The sequence below is a fragment of the Boleophthalmus pectinirostris genome, unplaced genomic scaffold (assembly GCF_026225935.1).
Source record: "Boleophthalmus pectinirostris isolate CB_2022bp ecotype Guang Dong unplaced genomic scaffold, ASM2622593v1 HiC_scaffold_21, whole genome shotgun sequence".
NCBI classification, from domain to species: Eukaryota; Metazoa; Chordata; class Actinopteri; order Gobiiformes; family Gobiidae; genus Boleophthalmus; species Boleophthalmus pectinirostris.
Window position 1 is genome coordinate 4,046,133 of NW_026571175.1, and position 25,168 is coordinate 4,071,300.

General features: G+C 37.0%; 1 protein-coding gene across 4 annotated transcripts in view; it reads left to right on the forward strand.

Annotated features, from left to right (window-relative positions):
• The window catches only part of ago4 (argonaute RISC component 4), a 36,302-nt gene extending 16,012 nt beyond the window's left edge, over nucleotides 1–20,290 (forward strand). The window contains exons 5-19 of one of the 4 annotated variants that reach the window (XM_020923761.2): nucleotides 327–463; nucleotides 895–1,029; nucleotides 2,499–2,586; nucleotides 3,185–3,332; nucleotides 3,875–3,994; nucleotides 4,139–4,300; nucleotides 8,984–9,132; nucleotides 9,435–9,619; nucleotides 10,139–10,298; nucleotides 10,779–10,968; nucleotides 11,430–11,573; nucleotides 11,875–12,009; nucleotides 12,096–12,197; nucleotides 12,496–12,695; nucleotides 13,700–20,290. In XM_020923761.2, the coding sequence (XP_020779420.1) occupies nucleotides 327–463; nucleotides 895–1,029; nucleotides 2,499–2,586; nucleotides 3,185–3,332; nucleotides 3,875–3,994; nucleotides 4,139–4,300; nucleotides 8,984–9,132; nucleotides 9,435–9,619; nucleotides 10,139–10,298; nucleotides 10,779–10,968; nucleotides 11,430–11,573; nucleotides 11,875–12,009; nucleotides 12,096–12,197; nucleotides 12,496–12,695; nucleotides 13,700–13,808 (2,164 nt within the window). In that variant the 3' untranslated portion in view covers nucleotides 13,809–20,290. The remainder of the gene's footprint in view (nucleotides 1–326; nucleotides 464–894; nucleotides 1,030–2,498; nucleotides 2,587–3,184; nucleotides 3,333–3,874; nucleotides 3,995–4,138; nucleotides 4,301–8,983; nucleotides 9,133–9,434; nucleotides 9,620–10,138; nucleotides 10,299–10,778; nucleotides 10,969–11,429; nucleotides 11,574–11,874; nucleotides 12,010–12,095; nucleotides 12,198–12,495; nucleotides 12,696–13,699) is intronic. The other 3 variants (XM_020923763.2, XM_020923764.2, XM_020923762.2) reach the window with 3 other exon arrangements.
• The last annotated feature ends 4,878 nt before the right edge of the window (nucleotides 20,291–25,168 follow it).

Here is a 25,168-nt window from a genome sequence, read left to right on the forward strand (position 1 = left end):
GAGAGCGTCAAACCTGCTGAAATCCTACAAGACACTGACATGATCCCAGATAGGACAGCGGCTCTTTCTGCAGGAGACATGCACAGTAGGGCGGGATGTGACGTACTCTGATAATATCTCTATACAAAAACATGATGCAAAACTGTACACAGCAACTTGACAAACCTGATATGATGTACAGTCGTTTCATTAGCAGGATGCATGTTGATTGTGTTGTGATAGCGCTCTTGAGGAAGAGTGACTTAGCGCAACGAGCAGACTCGGGTCATCAAAAACGTGAAATCTGTTAATGTTAATCTGTTGTTTTTGCTGGGTTTTCCCCTCAGATACACTCCTGTGGGCCGATCGTTCTTCTCTCCTCCTGAAGGCTACTACCATCCACTAGGGGGCGGCAGAGAGGTGTGGTTCGGGTTCCATCAGTCAGTCCGTCCTGCCATGTGGAATATGATGCTCAACATTGATGGTGAGTTTATATCATTTAAAGTTTAAGATAATAATTGACTTGCTGAAATTATTGTGCAATTAATACAGTGAGTTTGGCATTTTTTTGGCAAGAGGAGTAGTGGTCATAGTAATAGTCGTAGTGATAGTAGTAGTAATAGCGGGAGCCATGTGTATACAGTTTGAGATGGTGTGGATTTACGGTACTGAAGAGGGACAGTGAATATGAGGTATAGAGATGATTTTTTTCTTTGATACAGAGGACACCTAGAGGAAGACCAAAGATTTATGGATATGGAGAAAGGACATGAAGTTAGTTGGTGTGAGAACAAAGGAGCAGGGGAGAGGGTCAGATCAAGCAGAGGATGCAGAGGAAAGAGCCAAATGAAGATGATTTAATGTGAACTCTTAAACTATCCTAACCATAATTGCATGTTTGTTTTTGTTTTATAGTTTCAGCCACTGCGTTTTACCGTGCCCAACCTGTTATTGAGTTCATGTGCGAAGTATTGGACATCCAGAATATAAACGAACAGACTAAACCCCTCACCGACTCCCAACGCGTCAAATTCACAAAGGAAATACGAGGTGAGCATCCAACCTGCAAAAAATACAATGAAGTTACCGTTATTTGACAAAGAGCTGAGGCAGGAGAGTGTATTACAGCAGTGAGTCATTCCAGATCACATTACATGCAAAATGAACTAAAGCCATGTGTCTGTATTAGTCATAGTGGGGCTAAAACATGTACGGTGTAAAACTGACAACTATTGTCTCAAATTGAAAAAGAAAATGCTATTGTTAAAGGTAATTTATTGTGCAGAATTGACTCTTGTAAGCTTTAAGCCATATTAGATGCTGTTACTTCCTTAGAAACAGGCCATACTTTCATTTCATTCTCACACGTTAGAGTAACCCTTGATTCTCCAGAGCTCAAAATGCTCTGTTCCAGCCTGTGATGTCATGACGCAGTAGTTCTCTAGGTTTTAGTTATCTTTTACCTTTTGTTAAATAGAGTATGAAATGCATTAAAATCACAATATAAACAAATCAAAACATAAATCATCATAAAATTAAAAAGAGAGACAGACCTTAAATGAGAGAGAAGAGAGCAGGATGAAAACTTCATGACACGACGAGAGAGTCATGTCACGTCATGTCATGACGAGAGAGTCTGAGAGAACTCAGGCTAAATCTGCAGGATTTGTGTGTTTTAACATGTGTGAATGAAAAAAAACAACTCCAGGTATGTTTCTGATGCGGATACTACATTATAATATCGGAAAATTGCGTATTATATTTTAATATGTAATGTAATTTTGTAAATGAATTAAAAATGCTGTAGTTTTAAAGTGAGGACTAAGGGATACACACATTAATTCAACCCAACCTTTCTAATAGATGATTTTCTACCTGCTTGTTTTCATGGAGATGCTATTGCATTGCCAGGAATGTTCTACAGTAAAGCATTAAACATCTCTATCAAGAATTTATTTCATCATGTGTTTTTTTGTTTGGGGTTTTTTTTTTGCTATAAAAATCATAACTGGACGACTGAAGGATTACACAGACACTTACAAACTATCATTCTTTGCGTGGGGGTTGTCTCTCCACAGATATGGCCTACATCTAACTTTGGCCATGTGGGCTCACCTGCTTGTCTCCACGGAGATAGATAGGTTTATTGCCATACATTAGAACATTCCAAGCAAAGCAATAACCATTCCATGGAGACAAACAAGTGACTGCTGGCTGATTAAATAAATAAAGATGTATTATGTATTTTTTTATTTAAGTGTGGGTAAATTTTTTACTTGATTGATTTTTGAAAATGAATTTAAAAAATGAAATTAGGTTTAAAAGCATTTTAATTATACAGTCAATAGTACAAAAGTAGGTAGTAGGTAAAAAATGTAGAAACAATATGTACGGAAAAATATAGGTCCACGGAAAATTGAATTCTCTGCAATCTGTAGGTGGTGGTATGTGGTTTAATGTGTTAATAATGTGCCTTCTAAACTTTCCAGATTTACATTTAAAGGTTTCTTTTTGTTCAGGTCTGAAAGTGGAGGTCACACACTGCGGTCAGATGAAGAGGAAGTATCGAGTTTGCAATGTAACACGACGCCCAGCCAGCCACCAGACGTGAGCGCTAAACCTAGCCACAAATTGTTGCAACATGAGAGCTAAAGCTAACCATAAACTAGCACTAAGGAAAACTATTACAGAACTTCACCCACATCTTTATTATGTCTGTTTTAATCTTTGGCCATATTTGTAAGCAGAATAATGCTTTTAAGCAGAAACCCCACATCTTCATTTCCCAGAGTTAAGTAGAGTTTACTTTCAAATAATGATTTTTCAATAATTTGCATAAATACATGCTGAGTGTATCCATTATAGGTAAGGTGTTAGTTCAAATATAAGGAAAAAATGTCATTGTTACTAAGTATTTATGTGTATGTGCTGATTATGTTATTTTCAAATATTTAAATTCAACCACAGTCTAACCAAAATCACTGTGGAAAGTTTGCAAATTGGCATATTGGGAAAACTAGCATTATGTAAAAGACCTCTGCAAACATGTTCAGAAATGCATGAGATTCTTGTATTGGTTTATCAGTTCACATTTCAGTATTCCCTCAAAGGCAGTGAACGCGCTGGTGCATTTCAAAATGTCCATGATGAACTTGGTCTCTAAAATAGTCCATCCCTCTAAAATCTATTTTCATTTTTTCTGCAGATTTCCCTTGCAGTTGGAGAATGGACAGGCGATGGAGTGCACCGTCGCACAGTATTTTAAACAGAAGTACAACCTGCAGCTCAAATACCCACATTTACCCTGTCTACAAGTGGGACAGGAACAGAAGCACACTTACCTCCCCCTAGAGGTCAGTGCAGGAACTGTCAAATAAAAACCTTTCATTTGCATATATGCAGTATTTGGTGTTTGGATTTTATTTATTAAAGGCAATTGCGCATCTTATTGAATTGCTTATATACTTGTACACAACTTGCACAATATGACTATTGTGCAAGTAGAAACTGTGTGCCAAATTAAGATTTATATTTTTAATTAGAGGTGGGTGATATATTGACAAAATTGAAAGCCTTATTTGAGTAAATGTATAAGTAGAAATGGGCAATTGTAACATTTTAAAATTGTGGTTGAAGGGGCCAATGCCACAGATTAGCAGCCTTACTTCTGTCTGTCCCAGGGCAGCTGTGACTACAATAGTAGTTTACCACCATCGAGTGTCGAGAGAATGAATAATGCAGTTCAGTGTGCTTTGGATGTCTTGAAAGACTATTTTGTAAATCCAGTCCATTCTGATAATGATCTTTTAGTCAATAGCTCCACCTCTAACACAACATTTAAAATGTGTGGAGTTTTTTTGGAAGATGACTGATTGAAATATATTTTGTATTGCAGGTCTGTAACATAGTGGCAGGCCAGCGCTGTATAAAGAAACTGACCGATAACCAAACCTCAACAATGATCAAAGCCACAGCTCGATCTGCCCCCGACCGGCAAGAGGAGATCAGCCGACTGGTGAGTGACGGCACTGCACATAAATAAGTCATCTGAAGTATGAGAAATTATTAGTTGTAGTCTTGTAAAGAGGGCTTTACACCAAATTAGTGTTTTCACTTTTTATTACACTCTTTTCAATATACATTCTTGTTTTCTTCTCAGGTCAAAAGTAACAGTATGGTTGGGGGTCCGGACCCGTACCTGAAAGAGTTTGGTATTGTGGTTCATAACGATATGACAGAAGTGACGGGCCGTGTCCTCCCCGCACCCATGCTGCAGTATGGGGGGAGGGTGAGTACTGACTCTGGGCGGGACTGTGGCAGGGTGAGTACTGGGACCGGGGCTGCATTGGGGGGTGGCACAGGGAGGGGGCGCTACAGAGGCACAGGGCACAAGCAGAGCTCCAGGGTTACATAGGGAACATAGTCTGTGTCAAAGAAGTAATTCAACACAATGATGTTTTCATTATCAGATAATCTAAAACTTGAATCTAAACATATAACACATTTCTGATTAACTGTGGATTAAAATAGTGATCACAATTAGGGGTGTCAAATTATTGCGTTAATTGCGATTAATTAATTAGTCATATTTAGCGCGTTATGTTTTTTAATCGCGTTAATCTCATTTTTAATCTCTTAACGTTACTGTTTCTGTATGCGAGTTGCTTTATTATAAAACCTGTTTTTATGTGTTGTTGGGACAACAACACACACACAAAAAACACATTTATAATTTTTTTTTATTTTGGTAATTCCACTCATTGCCGGAAATCCACACAAAACGCGCACAGTAAGAGCGACGTAAACGTCATGTTAACGTTGGCGGAGTCAGTCTCACAATGGACGAGGTGGAAGAGCCAGTAGAACAGAGGCAGCAGTGCACAGGTAAAAACACATTCGTGTCTTGGAAATTATTTTCCCGATGTGAAATATAAAATCGCCTACAACTTAAATGTCACTGGTGAAAACAACCTGCATAGACTCCTGATGTCTGCACTACTGTCCTATAGTGACCTGCCACATGAGGGGACACGCACACAAACACAAACACACACACAAACACACACCTTCATCATCGTCATTAACCTGAGAACGCGCGGACCACGTTTCCTTCCGTAGTTACTGCGCGGACATCGCTGTCCTCCCGTGCACCGTGTACGTTTTCTCACTTCGCTGCGTAAACCGCACTTCCTCCTGTGCGCCTCTAAACCAGAACTAACACCAAGACTAAAACCAGGACTAACCCAGTCCAGGACATAAACCAGGACATAAACCAGGACTAAAACCAGGACTAAAACCAGGACTAAAACCAGGACTAAAACCAGGACTAAAGTAGGACTAAAGTAGGACTAAAGTAGGACTAAAGTAGGACTAAAGTAGGACTAAAGTAGGTCTAAAGTAGGTCTAAAGTAGGTCTAAAGTAGGTCTAAAGCAGGTCTAAACCAGGACTAAAACCAGTGATCTCATATATAAAGCATTTCTCTATCAATAATATTTTTAATATGGTTAAGGAAAGACTGGACTTTTTATTGTCTTTAAGTAGACAAAAGTTATTATGTTCAGATTTCCTCGTCTTTGCTACTTTACAGCAAACAGTTTCTTATTCATGGAGACTTGGGCTCAACAGCCAATCTGAAGAGAACAAACAAGAACAACATTTGCAGGATGCGGTTTCTACATTCATGTAGTTTTAAAAAGCATGACAATATCAAGTAATCCAGATTATTCAGATTACATTACTCACTTTAAGTAATTAAATTGATTAAGTTACAAACTACATTTTGGGATATGAAATCTGTAATCTGTAGGGGAATACATTTTAAAAGTCACCTTCCCAACACTGCAGATTAGTAATAGTAATAATAATGATGATACTGTGGAATGTAAGTGACTGCATCTGTTAAAGTTTGTTAAACAATAAATGACTTTATAAAGTTCAGATATGCTCATCTTTGCTACTTTACAGCAAACAGTTTCTTATTCATGGAGACTTGGGCTCAACAGCCAATTTGGAGAGATTTGTTAAACAATAAATGACTTTATAAAGTCACTTTTTTTTTTATCTATATCAGTCTTTTGATCTGCCACAATAATGTAATAATGAATTTAAATGAAAATACCTCAAATTGAAGGCTTTTCTCAGCAATTTTTAGGTGAGCTTAAAAAGAGATTAGATTAATTAATTACAGATCATAATTAATCTCTCAATTTTTTTTTATCACATGACAGCACTAATCACAATACAAAACATACTTATCCAGTATCACATAATTTTTCATATACTTAGTATATTAGTCATTATGCTTAACCTGGAGTCTCTTTGTGCTGTAATCCTTTGAATCTCTGCAGTGAATGACCTTTTTCAGTTCACTCAAATCTGTTTAAAAATGTATAAAATTGAAAAAGAATGATCAAATTTGAAAGTTGTCTTATGAATGATCTTGTATATTTTGTAACTCATCCAGTTTGAATGAGTTGAACTAGATAAGACTTGAGCTGCGGAGAATCACACAGAATCTCAAATCAACCTATTACATTTGTGAATTTGCAAAACTTCTTAAAAATCTGTAATTCATGTCTCAATAGGGCTGCAACAAACTGTAATTTTAACACATTTTCAACTGGTCAAATTATTTTATTCTTCATTGAGATTTTTAGAAATTCTTCAGAGATTTTTGTTACCAAAAACAGGTTGAAATTCGGTGACTGATTATAAAAAATGTAATGCTAATAAAAATCTGAAATTGTTTAGTCTATTTTGTCATTTTGATGTAATGTTTCAGTAAGTTACGATCACCTGTATGATTCCTTGGTAATTGAAAGTTAGTCATACTTCCATGGACATAGAGGTTTTATGTCATACTGTGGAAGATTATAGCCAATGGAACAACATGTCCATGAAAATGAGCAGGAGCAGGCCCTGAAGTAGAGTCAGGTTTGTGGAGACTCAAGCCCACTCACTGTAAGCATACTTTTTTTTTTTTTTTTACATTTTTGAAAGCAATGAACATGACCAAAATCCAAACTTTTTAGTCAAATTCATTAAAACTTAAAGTGCAATACTGTGGCTTTAATAACAGCACTTTGTGATAAATAAAACTAGTAGATAAGAGATAACTATTATAATGATTAAAGTACGATTGATTATTTTTTGGTCAGATACTCAGGATTATTATTGTTGCTGCCTTAGTTGTCAGCAATTTGATGTAGTCATAGTCTATGATCTTTTTGATTTTCCATCATTTGTAATGACGAGGTTGATTTGAGGTTTGAGGATGCTGTGTCTGAGGGAAATGTGAATGCACTGCTGCTATAAAGAATAACAAGACTCTCAATCTTTTGAAAACAAAACAAACATCAAAGTCAAATTGGAATTTGAAGACTTATTCAAAGTCAATAAGATTTACCTAAAAAGAACTAACTTTGCATTTTGAAATGTTTTGTTTGGTTGTCTTCATTAAATGTTTAAACCAGCCTATAGAAAAATGAATTGTTATACTATTACTGTAGCCTCTGTTGGTTATTAAATACTGTCACAAATTGGAATAACAGAGTTTTTGTATTGCAGTTTATCTGCACTTGGGCACACTGCCTGCTAGGGACTCTGAGTCTTGTGATGCTTTTCTTCAGGATGCTTCATCTAAACAACTACAGTCTTTCAGCTAATGGTGTTTTATACTTAGACTGTCACATGCTGCTTGGTCAGACAATCTCACCAAAAAAAAAATTACAAAATGCCATTCTACTCAATGCAATATTGGATTTAACTAGGCCTTTGTAATTGAAGTGTGGTTGCTCTATTTTTGACAAAGGTCATATACATTAAAATAATTATTTTGCTGTTATATGGCCAGAAAGTGTAATAAAATGTTTTCCTAAGTAAACAAGTCAAGATGTACCATTGGTTAATTACTGCATTTGTCACATGTACTCAGTGGCATCTTGTCTGTTTTGCAATAAAATCAAAGTCCATCTTGGGATACAGATTATTTTTTTCCAATAGTGAATTTCTGAAATTGTGAAACCCTGAATTGTAGTGAAGTTTACAAATAATCACGTTTGGAAAAAAAAAATCTGGCATCTAAGTTAGTTGGATGTATTGTTACTGATCAGGCAGTACAGTGGCATTGCTACTATATGGTCGTATAAAAAGCTTGTTCTTTGCAAATGTTTAAGGGTGCCATGCTTTAACTTTTTGTCTTTTCTAAACTTGGCATTTGAATCTCTGAGTCCAAAGTAATCCCAATTTGTTGGAATTGGAACTGAAAAATTCCTCCAAAGCCTGGCAGCCCTGATTATATGATGTCTAATGGGGATGGGATGAGACATGCTTCCCATAAGACAAGACGCAACACATCACAAGATTTTTACATCATTTTTGTGTAATTAAAGGTCCTCTATTACACAAAATTTACTCATGTGAGCTTTAAGTCATGTTATAATGCTCTTACCTCCTCAAAAACAGACCTGGAGTTGTGTCAAATGTTTGAGTAACCCTTTTATTATTAGTCTGTCTATATCTCCAAAATGCTCTGTTCCACCCTGTGATGTCCTTAAGCACTAGTTTTTTTTTTTTTTTTTTTTAAGTTAACAGTTACCTTTTACCTTTTGTTTAGTAGAGATTGGAAATCCCAGAGCTGGAATGATCCAAATGATTCTGGTGAAGATGTGTGGATTTTAAAAACACAGTGGAGCACTTCATTTATTCCCACCTGATATCACAAGGTGAAACGGCATGTTTTCTGTTAGAAGAACTCAGCCTATAATATTTATTTGTGTATTGGTTTGTGTGTTAAACATGTGAGAATGAAACAAAACACAACTCCAGGTTAAAATGGTTCGGGAAAAAATGTAAAATGAGTCATCTAACTTGTCATAGGCCCCTTTAACACCAAAATTTGATATGGTGACATCCCCATACACAAGTTCTTATCCCATCCACAATGTGAAATATTTGTGTCTTGTGTATCGGGGGGTGAATCTGGGGGGTTGACTAAGGGTTTAGGGTCTCTGTCCACAGAACAAAACTGTAGCGACTCCAAACCAGGGCGTGTGGGACATGAGAGGGAAGCAGTTCTATGCGGGCATCGAGATCAAGGTGTGGGCTGTGGCCTGCTTCGCCCCTCAGAAACAGTGCAGAGAAGACCTGCTCAAGTGAGTGCATTATACATAAATGTCTGTGTTGTCCCTCAGTTGTCCAAAAAGACAAAAAGTGAATACATTTCACCACCCACACAAGTAGTTCCTTCTGACAGGGTGCTGGTAAGTGATTTGCCTGGGATCCACAATAGACACTTCTCTAATGCTTTAGAAAGATGTCAGTCTGGTCTGGCTAATAATGAAAGAAATTTAATGTTAGGAGTGAAAGCAGAATTCATGACTATAATAACCCGAAACAAATATGAAAAACACAATTATTCATTCAGGTTGAACCACATTTCATTGTTCTTACGCAGGAGTTTCACAGACCAGCTAAGAAAGATCTCAAAGGATGCTGGGATGCCGATCCAGGGCCAGCCGTGTTTCTGTAAATATGCCCAGGGAGCAGACAGCGTGGAGCCAATGTTCAAACACCTCAAGATGTCCTATGTGGGTCTGCAGCTCATAGTGGTCATTCTGCCTGGGAAAACGCCTGTGTATGGTGAGAACGGCAGTGGATAAACTTCTGTTTCTTTTTTTTCCACTTTCAAATCTGTATATTTAATTTAACACAAGTCTTTGGCTATTTTTGCTACTTTTTGAATTGTTTTCTCATTTGATTGGCAAATTCAAATAATTTTTTTTATTTTATGTATTTATTTGAAATGGGGACAAAACATATTAATGAACATATACATGATATGTAAATATGATTGTAGCCCAAGGCTAATTTCCATCTCCTGTCCCTAGACAGGTTGATGTAATCATAAAGCAAATACATCCAGACAGACAATACAATAATACAAATAGACCGACATAAAGAGCTGATCAGTCACAAGATCACAGACACAGGTTAACTAAAGGATGTTAGATTATTTGATCAAAATTGCACACTGCCTTGTTTAGTTAAGGTGCCAGTGTATAAGTATTGCACACAGCCCATTGCTAAAATTATTATAGTACTTTGCACAACCCTAAAAAAAAAAAGACATCTGTTTATCTTTCCCTCTTGCCCCTGTAGCTGAGGTGAAGCGTGTTGGAGACACTCTGTTGGGGATGGCCACTCAGTGTGTCCAGGTGAAGAATGTGGTGAAGACGTCTCCTCAGACTCTGTCCAACCTCTGTCTCAAAATCAACGCCAAACTCGGAGGAATCAACAACGTCCTGGTCCCACATCAGAGGTGAGACACCACCAATGTGTTTAAGCGCACAAGAACACAAGTTAAAGGCGACGCATGTTTGTTTCAAAAGCATAAAAGTTAATTTTAAACAGGTTTGCCGAGGTTTGAAGTTTTTTTCACTTTCCTAACCTATTCCTAGCATTTTTATTATATTTATAATTAAGCATAGAGTTTACACGGACTTCATAACTCTTAAGAGACCACAGTGGCAATTTACTGTCACTGTTAACAACAACTGACATGGTAACAAAGTACACAAGTATTACTTCCCAGTTTGTGGATTATAAAAATGTTTCATAACGAGATGCAAATGGTGCGCAGTCTTATTTTGACCCTAAAGGAGCTGCTTTTGTGTGTTTATTATTAAGACTTTTTTTTTTTTTTAACTGGGCTGTGAATTAATGAACAGCAGCTGCCACCAACTGAACATTTGTTGAAATTGAAAAATGGAAACTTTGAGCCCTGCCCTCCCTCTCTTAGACCGTCAGTGTTCCAGCAGCCTGTGATCTTCCTGGGGGCAGACGTCACACACCCTCCTGCTGGTGACGGGAAGAAGCCTTCGATCGCAGCTGTGGTCGGGAGCATGGATGGGCATCCGAGTCGATACTGCGCCACCGTCCGAGTCCAGACCTCCCGACAGGACATGTCTGGGGTAAATGCTCCCAGTGCGGTAAAAACTATTCTTTTATTCAAGCACTACATGGTACTTTTATATGGGACATGTCTATTGCAACAAAGCTTTCAAATTTGTATATTGATATGTTATTTATGTAGTACAAATATAAGAACTACTTTAAAACACAGGCATTTTAAAAGTTTCTAAGTGTGTATTTGTTGTCTTTTGTCCCATTATATTATTGACCCAAACATGCGCCATGATTAATTTGAACATACTAAACTAACTGGGGCAGAGTGACAGAAGCAAGGCTGTCAATCTGCTCCATCAGCCCCTCTGACTGCCACCAACTCACTCACACGCCACATTCATAGTAGTAATGTGGGTGAAGTGTCTTGCCTAAGGACACCTCAATCTTAGTAAAGGAGGAGTCAAACCTCTGGTCTTCAGGTTGATGGATAGGTGCTTTAACCTCTGAGCCAGTATCTTATACATGTTTGTATTTTGTTTTCCAGGAGCAGCTGTTCAGTCAGGAGGTGATCCAGGACCTGACCAACATGGTGCGAGAGCTGCTCATCCAGTTTTACAAATCCACTCGATTCAAACCAACGAGAATCATCTACTACAGAGGAGGCGTGTCCGAGGGGCAGATGAAACAGGTGACAGCATAAAAGGTTTTTGTATTTATGTCCAACCAGTGTGTCTAAAGGTTTAAAATGCATTTTTTTGTGATCCATATTCAACTATTGATGGTCATTTCTAGCCTTTTAGTTCTGTTATTGGGTTATTATTTTGTTTTAGATTGCTCCTTTGTAAAAGGCTGTTGCATTATGTAGTTCATGTTCTTCAGACCTACTGTGAAATAATTTTTTTAGACTTTATTAATAAAAGTGGCTTTTAAAGTGAAATGTCCTGGTTTTGTACTTTAGAATCATGCTTAAAAGTACCTTGTATTTCCAGGTTGCGTGGCCAGAGCTCATTGCCATCAGAAAAGCCTGCATCAGTTTAGAGGAGGATTATCGACCAGGGATCACCTACATCGTGGTTCAGAAGAGGCACCACACGAGACTCTTCTGCTCTGACAAGGCCGAGAGGGTCAGGAAAACACTACTCTTTGCCATTTTAGCTTTGTTATCATTTTTATATAACAATTACATTTGGTGAATTTAAACTGAATGCAGGTTGGGAAGAGTGGAAATGTCCCAGCGGGAACAACAGTGGACAGCACCATCACACATCCATCTGAGTTTGACTTCTATCTGTGCAGTCATGCAGGCATCCAGGTGAGAAAAACATTTGCTTTTTTGAACTTTTAACCATGTTATTATGTTGATTCTGTATATTACCAAAAATATACCTGGATTTTTGCTTCATTCATGCTTTCAAGCTCTGTGTATGAGTTTGTTTTCTCTGGGCATTCAGACGCTAACCTTGCGCAGCAAGATGAATTCTTGCATTATTTGTGATTTCACATAATCATGAGAATCCATTTGTTGTGATTGGTTCAGCCCACCAACAGCTAGTTACTGAAGGATGACTAACCTTCGGGGTTAGAGACTAACCCTCTCTCCCGTCTCTCAGGGCACGAGTCGTCCCTCTCACTACCACGTGCTGTGGGATGATAACTGTTTTACTGCAGATGAGCTGCAGCTCCTCACGTACCAGCTGTGCCACACATACGTGCGATGCACGCGCTCAGTGTCCATCCCTGCGCCCGCCTACTACGCCCGCCTCGTGGCATTCAGGGCCCGCTACCACCTCGTCGACAAGGACCACGACAGGTCAGACAACACGTGTTCTTTACTTAAAAATATAGCCCTTTTTTCTATTAAGGTTAGTTCACACATGGATGGTTAGCCTCTGTCTTTTGTCTGCTTTTGATCCATTTTTCAAAGTCTATGGAAACAGATGAATGGGGAATTTTTCAGAGCAGACTTCAAGCTGCCTGAGGGAAGGGGTGACCTCCCAAAGTTCAGTTTTCAGGTTTTGAACAATTTGTAAATGAGATTCCAAGCAAGAGTATGTTTTTTAAAATTGCATTTAAAGTTATAAATTGTATAACCCCTAAAAATACTTTGTGGATCCATTTTATATTCACACATTTGGCAATGTTTAAAATCTCAAGTATATTATAAATAAAATGTTAATGTGTTGCTCCTCCTATTGAAACTATGAGGCAGTCATTTTACAGTTATTCTGACTCAAGTGGTAGTTTCCCCAAATATACTTTTTACTCTTACTGGAGGACAGTTTAGGCTACACTACCCACCTTTAATTTCAGGGTTGGAAAAGTGTTTAATTTTGAGAATTCTTGAAATGAGAATTACCTGCTAGATCAGGGGGTCAAACTCAAATTCACAGATTCCAAAATTAAAAACTGGGACCATATTGTGAGCTAATCTATTTATTGAAAAATTTCAGCAACATCTGCGTGTTTTCTCTTTCGAGATATGTAATGTTAAACCTTTTCTTATTAAAATAAATGTTTAATAATCGTTTTGTTGAAACATTGAATTTAGAACAAGCATCATATAAAATAATAACAACATTTTAATAAATAATGTCTCTATAGTTTATCTGTAGCCGGTGGGCCAGATCTAATCCAGATTTGATATGATCTCATGGGTCAAATATAATTATATTGTGGGCCAAATTTGGCCCCCAAGCCTGAGTTTGACATGTCTGTGCTGGATGATTTCTTTTGATACACATTCAGCAAATTGTCAGATGGCATTTGAAAAATTTGAAGTGTATGACACTCTTTATTTCTCTCTGTTGTTTTCAGTGCGGAGGGGAGCCATGTGTCTGGACAGAGTAACGGTCGGGACCCTCAGGCCTTGGCCAAAGCTGTTCAGATCCACTACGACACCCAACACACCATGTACTTCGCCTGATCTCCCCCTCTCTCGTCTCTCTCCCTCTTTCTATGGACTCTTCTTTTACTTACCTGTTTTTTCCTCCCCCTCTCTTTTTCAATAATTTCCTTTCAATCCTTTTGCGGCTTTCGAACAATCTCCAACCAGCGTTCTTAAAAATCCGCCGCACTTTTATCCTTAACTTTTTGTCAAACCAGCAATCAAGCACTGCGAAGCCTGAATATACACATCTATAAATATATATAAATATATATACATGGTTTCCAATGCACAAATCAACACAACTTTTATTTACAATCGAGCCATTTAATTATATTTTTTTCTATTTGAATGTCTGCACTCTTAAGTTTTGTAAGTTTTATTTTTAGCGGCTTCACAGCTCGCCCAAGCTAAACCAGGACTTCTCTCACTTACCTCAAATGCTCTGAAACGGGGCAGAAATCTAACAAGTTTTATCGGGTTGTAAGTTGGCGGGGTGGTAGTGGGCAGGGATTTTAAAACGATATATTTTTTCCTTTTTAATGGTGTTTTAACTTCAATATTGACAAGCGAGGTGAACTTGGGTTTTCACGCCCGACATGCTAGCTCCTTTAGCCTATTTTAACCCTCTTCGTCGTGAGATTGACAGTTTAATGTGTGCGTCGTTATCATTGTAAATAAGGCATCATATATCCACGCACTGCTGTATTCGAATGGTTGTGTAGAGTTGTTTTTTTTTTCTTCATGGCAGGCCACTGAATTGTAAAAAAAAAAAAAAAATATTGGATTTTTGGAGGCGATAGAACTGCTGTAAATGAGTTTTCCTTTTATAAAATCACACATACAACTACAATACAGTATAGCATATATTCTATTAAACGTATGAGCTTTTGGACTCGGTTGGCGCGGTTTGGTGTAGCGACCCATTTGGCAAATTTTGGCTAATATTTTGGGAAATTTAAACTTTTTGTTTTTTAAAGTCAAAACACTGCACTGGCGAGCAGACAGAAGCATCGACGACAAAGCCTATTATCGCTCCTGTCTGCCACTCCAAACGTGTAACTATGCGCTAATATATGAACGTAAACGGTTGCAAATTATCCCAAAATTTTACAAAATATTAGACAATTTACTTTTTTCCCACCAAGTTTTATGATATGATTCAGTTTTATGTGGTGATCACCCACACTTTGCTATTACAGTGTTAAACCTCACAGGAGCAGCTAATGCATTATTGATTATAATTTGGTTTTGAGATTTTCAACAAGATTTAAAATCGTGAATAATGCATTGTTTCAAAATTTGCAGCATTAAAATACAAATATTTTGGATTTTGTAAAACTTGGCTGCTGTGGTGTAATTTACCATTTAAATCTTGTTGGAAAAATCTCCCTGATATTTACTTTTAACATAAAAAATTCCAAAATCGAGGCTTTAGTTTGTTGATAGTAAAATATCTTTTCAATCCTAATTTAAAGGGGATATAACTCATTCCAATTTAGTCAAAATAATTCTTGTCAATATCTCTTTATTAAAGTTAGATAAGATGAATTTGAATACTGTTTTGTTTTATAGCAGTTTTGGAAAATCAATGTTTATCATGTTAATCATGTATATTTAAGTACTTTTTTTTTTTTTTTATCTCCCTTCATAAACCTATACACTGAACCATACCATTTTACTTGGTGGAAACTTTGCTTTACAATTCAAAATACATTACTTTACATTTTAATAGCATATGGGCACAAAACCTAGCATTTTCTCGGAACTTTTCAGAGCCACAACTCCTTTTCAAATCACTTTTAAAATGTAAACGCATGTATTTTGAAGTGAAATAACGGGTCATTTTGTGTAGCTATCAGTGGTCTGCGTTGGGACCTATATAAAATGCATTATGGTCTTAAATAAACCCAACTTTTTCTTGTATAAAGTTTTGGGCTTAAATTCTTTGGACCTTAAACTTATATTTTACACCGCTGGATGTTTGTTTATTTAGTTGTAGACTTAAAATTAGCAAATTATAGGTCTCTCTCTCTTTTTTGTTTTTGTTTTGTTGATGCGATTTCTGGTCAATTCATTGCACTGAACGCAAGAGGGCGCTATTTAGACGGCAAAGCAGAGGGCACTCACAATCTGTAACTTTATGCATTTATACTTAACCAATCAAGAAAGCAGATTTGTAAAGGTTTTAATATAATAAAATGTTTTTGTGGTTTTAAAATCCTGTTTAGAGATAGTAGTTTACCATTGATGTTGTCTTGTTGTCAATGTTATAATATTGTGATGACATTTTACAAAAAGCCAGTTGGTTTTTAACGATTGAAAATTATGTTTTTTGCAAGGTCGAAAAGTAGAGGGCTTTTATTCGTTGGACAAAATGGTCGTTGAAGTTAAAGAGCCTATATTATGCTATTTTCTGATTAGTTTTATTTTCTCATCACAAGCAGACCTGGAGTTGTTTTGTTTCATTCACACGTTTAACACAAACTCTGCAGATTTAGGCTGAGTTCTTCTCTCTGACTTGACATGGAGGATTTCAGCCCTGGTTAACTTAAAAATTACCACTACATGACAAGGTGGAACAGAGCATTTTGAGCTTTCGAGGTGAAGATAGACTAATAATAAAGGGTTACTCTAAAGCAGGGGTGTCCAAACTTTTTTCATAAAGGGCCACATATGTAAACACAGATGAAGCAGAGGGCCGATCAAGGGCCATAGACTGGTGCTCAATACAGGAAATAATTGAAATATGTGCATATTTAACACGTTAGAATGGGCCATCAGTCTTTATTTCTGCTAAGAGCCTTAAAATCACAGACGAAATATTAAATATTGGCTTTATCAAGGTAGATTTTCAAAAAACTTGCAGGAAAAAAATATTTTTTTAATTGATGCAAGGTAATTTGAACGTGGAAGCCTGAGGGCCAAGAAAAATTTGTCTGAGGGCCGCATTTGGCCCCCGGGCCATAGTTTGGACATGCCTGCTCTAAAGTGTAAATGAAACAAAACACAACTCCAGGTCTGTTTTTGAGGAGGGAACAACTTTATGTCTAAAAGCTCACAACAGACAATTTTGTATAATATAGGACCTTTAAATATGCACTTTGTCACTTTTCTGGCAGGGGTCAGCCGTGTGCTTGTCCCGATGGAGTTGATATTGCTTTTCCCGCAATGTTCCACAGTATGGCTTTGAACAGTTGAGATAAGTTCAGAAGTCAGATCTGCGTCAGTTGGAATGAATGTTTTTGAGGTATTTTTAAGTAAATAAAACGACTATGAATACATGCCGGATAGATGTGTTTAATGCCATACTGTGGAACATTATAGAGACAACAATAACCACTCCAGGCGGCAAATCCCTTACACCAGAAAAGTGACACAGTGGAGCTTTAAAATCGAAAAACAGCATAGCACTCCAAAAGTCGCTAAAATAGGTTGGGGACAATCAGTAGAAAAATGGTTGATTGGAACAGTTTGAACATGAATTTTTAGACTTTTTAAAACGGTTTCTATTGCTGTGTGTATAAATATAACCATGACCTTTAAGAGATTTTAACTGGGGGAGTATGTGGGGTACGGGTGGATATTTTTGTTTATGTTGTATCAAAACTGGATGAACTATTATTATATATAACTCTTATACAAATGATCTTACAAATCTTTCAATATGCAGTATATTCCTTCTCACAAATGCAAGCTGAAAGAGTTTTTGTATTAATTGCCAAACAGATAAGCTTCTAACGTCTACCTGTACTTAACTAAGAAACAAGCTACTTTTTCCTAAGTCTTGGTTGATTGACAATATTACATAAATTGATTAGATTTGCCATTATTTGGACGTTGAATCCACTGCCAGTAAACCTGCATTTTCAAACTTTGCAAATAATTTCTTTATCAGTGAATGTATTGATGAGAAATAGTTCACATTATGCTAAAAGAATATTCCATACCCAGTCAGTTATAATTTACAAATTTGATTACAATGTTTCAATTTCACAGTGCTATTTCCACTATTTTGCCATAACAGACTTAATCCCATTTTTACAGCTACTAAATGGCATTAAAATTCACTTAAAACTACAATTCAGCTGTGTTACATGGCATTTTGCTCTTGAAAACGTAAAATCAACTGTAAGAAAGTATCCACAAGTCTCTCCCATTCTTCCCCGCTGTAAAAATCCTCCTTCTCACTTTCAAATCTCTCTACTATTTAACTGTATTGTTCATATTTTTCACACTGGACTAAATGGATCGACTAAGCATACGCACTGCCTATGTTTCGGACCCCTAAACGTTGTCGAAAAGGTGGATGTTTTTAAGGATTTGTAAGACTTTGGTCAAAGAGAGGCTGAAACGGCCGCCGCCCACGCCTCATCAGGGTAGCTCCGCCCGACTTAAAAACTTCTTTGTAATAAACCGCCTATGAAATTCTAGGTTTAGTATGAACAGGTTTGGGCACTGTCCTGGTGGGGGCGTGAGCGCATGGCGGCTTTTAAAAATGCTTTTATTTGGACAGAAGAAAATAATTTGTCGTTTCGTTTCGTTTTTGTTTTGTTTTTAAAGGGGTCGACCAGGCAATGCATGCAATAAGTTATGTTAAAAGTGCACTAGTTTGAATCATTCACCTCAAAAGGGAATGGTTTGGTCTAAGCTGAATAAAAAGAAGCTGATTTTCACATTAATGCAGTTCAGGTTTAAAAAAAAAAAAAAGACGTTTTAAAGCGTTTGGCGACATCTAGTGGTGAAAAAGCATATTGAAGTTATGGTTATTCAGGTTTAAAATGATGATTGGAGTGTTAAAACTTTCTCGGCAATGTCATGCACTTTTATAAGATTCTAATGTAGTAATTATTCGTTTTTGGCGACATCTGGTGGTGAAATTGTGTATTTTAACTATGAACTGTCACATCATTGGACGTCAAATCTTGGTTACCTGAAAGAGGATGTTAACATTTGGAGGAGAGACAAAAATGGCGTTCTTTTTACACGATTTAGAAATGTACTAACAAGTAAAACAAAATTTAAATACAGTAGCAATATGAAAAGCTAAAATTTGAGTCCATTAATTGACTTTTCTCTGTAATCGGTGTGCTCTTTTTGACTCATCCAGGCTCCTGTAGCATCATTATACAGCGCAATACAACTTCAAGTGATTGTTGACGTGTTTAGTGTCTGATTTGTTTAATCCAATTGCCAAATAAGGAGGTTTTTTAAAGTGCGTATAAGAAATACGTTTTCTATCTTAAATGACGAGGATTGGATAGTGTAGTGGCACATTTTTAAACACGCCAGTTTTCCAAATGATAAATCTGGAACTGTATGTATTAAACCATAAACATTTGACAATTTTTTAAACTTAAATTGCATTATCGTGGACGAGGCTTCTCTTTCTCCATTCAAAAAAACGATTACTCCGTGTACCATTTACGAAGCAATATCTCCCCACTTTTTCAAATGTATTAAAAGAAAGCTATAATTCTACTCATTGTGATCTATTGTTGGTCTATTCTCGCTATTGTGTCTGTAATAATTTTTTTATTTTGATATTTTCTTGTTTTATTTTTATTTGCTTGTATCAATCAGTGGGAATGTGCATTTTGGTGGACTAGTTCTGTAGCTTTTCAGTTCATTGTAACATATTATTGCTCGCATGCATGCCCAAGTATCGTCATTTTTGACCAAGGATAAAATCGAAAAAACATTTTAAAATCCATATTATGAGAAAATTAATGTTTTGGAGTTTGTTTTTTTTGAAAAGGTGGAGTTTTTAAATGTCTAATGAATTTAAACGTTTTAGCATTTAGCAATATCTGTCCAAGTATTTTAACCAATTGTCTGAAATTTTGAAGGTACAAACAAACCAGCGTCTAATTTTATTCCCGGAAAGGTGTGTTTTCGTCTTTTGCGCTCGGTTCTTGTCAAAACGAGGTACTTTTCTTCACTTTCGAACCCGTTAAAGACCAAAATCGCCTTGCCGCCATTGTGTTGACGCTAAAAGACCACTCTTGGCGGCCATTTTAGGTCAAACGTTTGTACCTTCAAGCAGCTAACTTCTAAAACGGAGTTCACCTCTTTTTAACCTTTTTAAAATCGTCCACAAATCTCCCCAAAACGGCATGAATTGTTTTTAAAATCCCCCCTCACTTTGATAATATTTGTAATTTGACATTGTGTATTGTGAATTTTAATTTTGAATCCTTTTATTTTTTGTTTCTTTTCGTTGGGTTTTTCCCGCTCTAGTGGTCTCTACGCTGTGTGTGGTTGTCTAATAGCAATATAGTCTCACAATGTCAGAAAGTCTATCCAAAATATGAAACTTTCCGACTTTGTGAATGGAGCGGAGTTCTTCCTGGTTGTTGGAAAAGGGGGTGGAGTTTGTAGTTTGGGCTCCTCCCCCTGCTGCAGAAGACCATTCACGTGTTTTATTGCTATTCTGTGACATGTCCATATATTTTTTTTAGCCTGCAGGGAATTCTTGTGTTAATGTGCAAAGTAATAAATTGGTATTTTATGCCCATAAACTTTTCTGTGTGGTTATTGTTGACAAGTTCTTTTGCAGATGTCCTAATAGTTGAGTTTCACTGTTGACAAAAGCGCGCGTTGCATGCTGGGAATTATTTTGGTCGGCGGCAAGAAACACTAATTCAACATGACGGACGGAGCGAGAAAGCACGTAAAGGGTATTGATCCCGGTTATTTATCCACTCTAACGGCAGAGGACCCAAGACCATTTGACCAGAAATTGGTCATAAGCATCGATGGACGACAAATCACCCTTTTCAACCCCGACAAAGTGTCGACGAAACCAAATTTCTGGTCAGAATTACCAACTACCTGGACAAATATTCACTTTGGTGATATCCACAATGACTTGGTGGAAACTCCTGGGCCATTCACAGCAGAAAAGATGAAAACCTCCAAGAGTCTCGATGTGTTGTTGAACTTGTTGGAGTCCACGGTTTGTTAGGATCTTCTACATTTGCTCTGTGAATGTTTGAAAGCCGTTTAATTCACTGTTAGCGGTTCTTTTCACTCAGAATATGAAAAAGACATTTTCCTTCTTCCGTGCTTCTATTTGTGCATCCGATAATGCAGCAGGAATTGACCATTATCGGGGATAAATACGCGAGGTTACGCACTGTGTTTGACGCTATCGTGTTTCTTGCCTCCAACCAAAATATTTCCTAGCATGCAACGCGGGCTTTTAATAACAATGACGTCAGCTGAAACTCCCCTATATACAGACACTATACTAGGGCTGCTCGATTATGGGGAAAAAAAACATGATTATTTTGGTCAATACTGAAATCAGTTTTTCAAACGATCATTTTTTAGTTGCACGATGCATTTATTCAGCTTTTCTCTGTCTCTCTCTCAAAAAAAACCCCAAAACACTTCATCGATAATTTGCGTAAAACTTTCAAATTGAAAATAAATATAGGCTAAAAATATGAACCTGAGCAGTTTTGCGACGTATAAAACAAACTGAATAAAATATACTTTGAACATGAAAGACCTAAGACATAGAAAAACATATGTATCCAAAATAAACTATATATCTAGCTGTTCTACGATCTCTATATTTAAAAAATAAATAAAAATATACTTATTTATATAAAAAAATCCCAAAATAAACAGTTGAGCTTTAATTGCTGAGTATATGACTTTGGAGATCATTTGACACACATCGAAATCATGGTCAAAATTCAATTAATTGCACAGTCTTAACGTGTATTAATAAATATCATCTGTATAATATGTACATTATTTACAGTGGATAAGGTTCAATGCATTTTAATACAAAACTCAAATAGTATCTTGGTGAGATTGAGATTGTGATACGTGCAATGGGGTGGTTCGCTTTTTATTTGTACAGGGACAGTGCACAACAATACATTAACCAAGAGAGAGGTCATAGGAGAGATGCTGGTGCAGGTTACAACATGAATGTTCATTTACACGTGTAATCCCTGAGCAGGTTGGTGGAAATACTAAAAGTACAGATTCAGTGTATAGAGAGAAACTGACCAAAAATAAACTAAAACTGATATTACTTAGGGTCACAGTGTTGAAATCAAAATCAAATCTAACTTTATTTATAGAGTGCTTTTCATACAAAAAAAAGCAACACAAGCGCTTATATACTACTGAAATACTATTCTTAAAACAGCATCACCAGACACACAAGCACATGCACTTACCCTCTTCCACCATCTATCAAGTCTCAACATCTGCACGCACATGCATTCTACATTCTACTGATCACTCAACTCACTCATCTGTAATGTGTACAAACTTGTTTAGAGATGAGCCACGTCTTTGTGACATGTGCAAACGTTTGAAAACCTGTGCAGGTTTGAATCTCAAATTGGCAAATGATTCCACTGACTCACAGTAACAGAGGAAAAAGAGGATTTGGTGAGTGCACTCTTATAGTTGGGGACAGAGATCAATGAGACGAAACCCCTCAGAGGAGCAGCACCATTAAGAATTTTGAAAAGCAAACTAATATTTGCATATACTGCATCATTAGATTTTCAAAATGTAATAAATTGTATTTTTCAAGAATAGAACAGTGGTGATACTGTCAGGGTTTCTTATTACCAATATTAACTGCACATGTATACAATGATTCAACAGGTTTCAAGGCTATAGTATTTGAAAAAAAAAAATCATATGTCAAATCAAAATTGCAATTTGAATAGCTGGAATTATAAAATTGCAAAGGCTGCAGTTATTTAAATTATATAAAGTCCTCTGCAAAGAACTAAATCTCCTGTACCAGTTGGTAGTGTTGTAGTGTTACGCGCGGGCACAGGAGGGCTTTTTTTTTTTTTTTTTTTAACGTAAAAATAAATCAAAATAAGAACCAAAGATAAATAAAAGAAATTAAAGAGCTATATTTTGACTGCTGTGTCCTTTTTAAGTATGTTGGGACTCACCTTGTGGGGGTCGTAACATGTAATCAAGACCGCACTAATCGAGACCAAGGCCAGTCCGAGACCACAGGGTCCTGAGAGGCGAGACGAGACCAAGACCACAGACCATCAAGACCAAATCAAGACCATCTTCTTCCACGTTTATTTGTATTTTACAGTTATTTTGGCACATATATTAATGTTTTTTGTAATTAATCATAGATTATATCATAGATAGAATGGAGATAGATTTATGTTAATTTAAGATTAAAACAGGTCAAACAAACACACACTCACAGTTTGAGAACCTCTTCTTTAATCCCACTTCCACTTGCACTTCGCAGAAAACAACTTCAAAGTGAATCAAGTCAGTTTTTTCAAGTTCATTACATTTACAGTTACATTCTCTTACTGGTTTTGCAGTGATATTTAGCCTCTGCACATTTACCAGCCGTACTGAAATGTGATCACACTCATCGAGAGTCAGACTTTGAGACTGAGACAAGACTGAGACCAAATGCACTCGAGTCTGAGACGAGTCCAAAACCGTAAAAAGACGGGTCTCGAGTACAACACTACCAGTTGGGACGGCAGTGGCTCAGTGGTTAGAGCAGTGACCCTCCAATCAACAATCAAGCTCTGTCTGTCCTTAGGCAAGGCACTTCACCGCCTAGTATGAAAGTGGTGATAGATGGCGCAGATTGGCAGCCTTATTTCTGTCAGTTTGTCCCAGGGCAGCTGTGGCTACAATAGTATTTTATTAGAGCTACTGCTTTGAGAGAGGTAAAGTACATTGCAAATGTGCGGCTTTATTATTTTAAGACCTCTGCAAAAATGTTCTGAAATGAATGAAGTTCTTGTCTAGTTTATCACTTCAGATGTCAGTCTTCTCTCGAATGCTCTTCCTCCTCCAAACTGTGCGGCCTTATCACCATAACTACTTCATGTGTCACAGGTTCAGAGGTTTTTAAAGTTCTGGTCAATCTGCAAAAAATCTGTTTTTCACACACTGAAACCTGAACCCCTCCACTGGACTGTAAATCCTGATACCAGAGCTGCTCCATGCGTGCTTCCTGTTTGTGTCACATGATGCACTCTGCTTCCTATTTCCTCTCGTTTCCGTGGACATTGTGGACGGCCGTTACCAGGGTGACTGTTTCTACGGAGACGGAGCTCGTAATGTAAACGAGAGAAGAGGACGATCGCGTTACACAAATGTTTAATTTATACACAGTGCACAGCTCAAGGGAGAGAAGAGGGCCACGGAGAATAAAACAAAACTAAATATTTTCAAACTGCACAAATCACTTCTAGAATACGCTAGAAAATATGCAGCTATTGTTTTTAGCCTAATTTTCATTGCTTTCTGTCCTGTGCAGGCAGAGGGAGAGTCAAGGTGTAGAGAAATCATGCATGAATAACTAACCACTAAAATTTTCAATTTCTTACAATATTAAAGGCACAATTTTAAAGACCATTCTCATAACTGTATAATTCATATCAAATTATTAATTACTATGGCAACAGTCCCAATTTTTCATTTCTATAAACCCAAACATTTGACCGATATTGAAAGATTTATCACACAACTTTTCTGTTGGAGGGTCCCCCAGAAAACAGCTCCATGGCGATGTTACTGAGTTGTTTGGAATGTTACACAGTAAAGCATTAAATGAGCAAGTGATGTGTCTTTGTTAAACATGTTTGAATAAATGTGAGATTGATTGAAGTGTAATGCCAAACTTCGGAACATCTCTGAGACACAGCAATAACATCTTCATAAGACAAGCAGATGGTGACTCTTTACCAGAAAAAACAAAAAAAACAAAACACCTTTAATTCATATTATATAAAATGCCATGGCTGAGTTATCAATAATTTAGTTACAAAGCATGAATACTGCATTTTAATAGGATTTTTTAAAAATTATAATCCACATATAAAATGTAAAAAATTCCTTGTTTTGTCGGATAAACTTTACTTCTTTCTTTACTAGTTTTGTCCCTTTTATGCTCAGCTCCAACACAAACACACCACTCTCTCTGTCTCTGTGTCTCTGTGTCTGCGTCTCTCTCTTCACAAACTGTTGTCTTTTCAGCGAATCACTTTCAATTCATTTAGGCCCAAAACAAAACATTCAAAAGCAGACCACATTTTTCCCTTTGAGCACAGCAAGAGGCCCCACTGTCCACTGCACGTTTTGTCTTGTACACACACCACATGCTCAAGTTTGGAGCTAAAATGTGTGTATGTTTGTCTATATATAAACGTCCAGATTTGCTATACAGTTTTAATGTGGTTGGATCGTACCATTATTTCTGGTGAAGGGGGGAGGGGAGAAATCTCAAGGACCACTTCTGTCCTGGACCCCATTTTACTATCAACACTTGATCTGAAACAAGCGAGGAGCAGAGGAGGAGGATTTACACCTGCTTTGTCTCAGCGAAAAATACAACTGTTTCGATTCAAGCGAAAGGATTA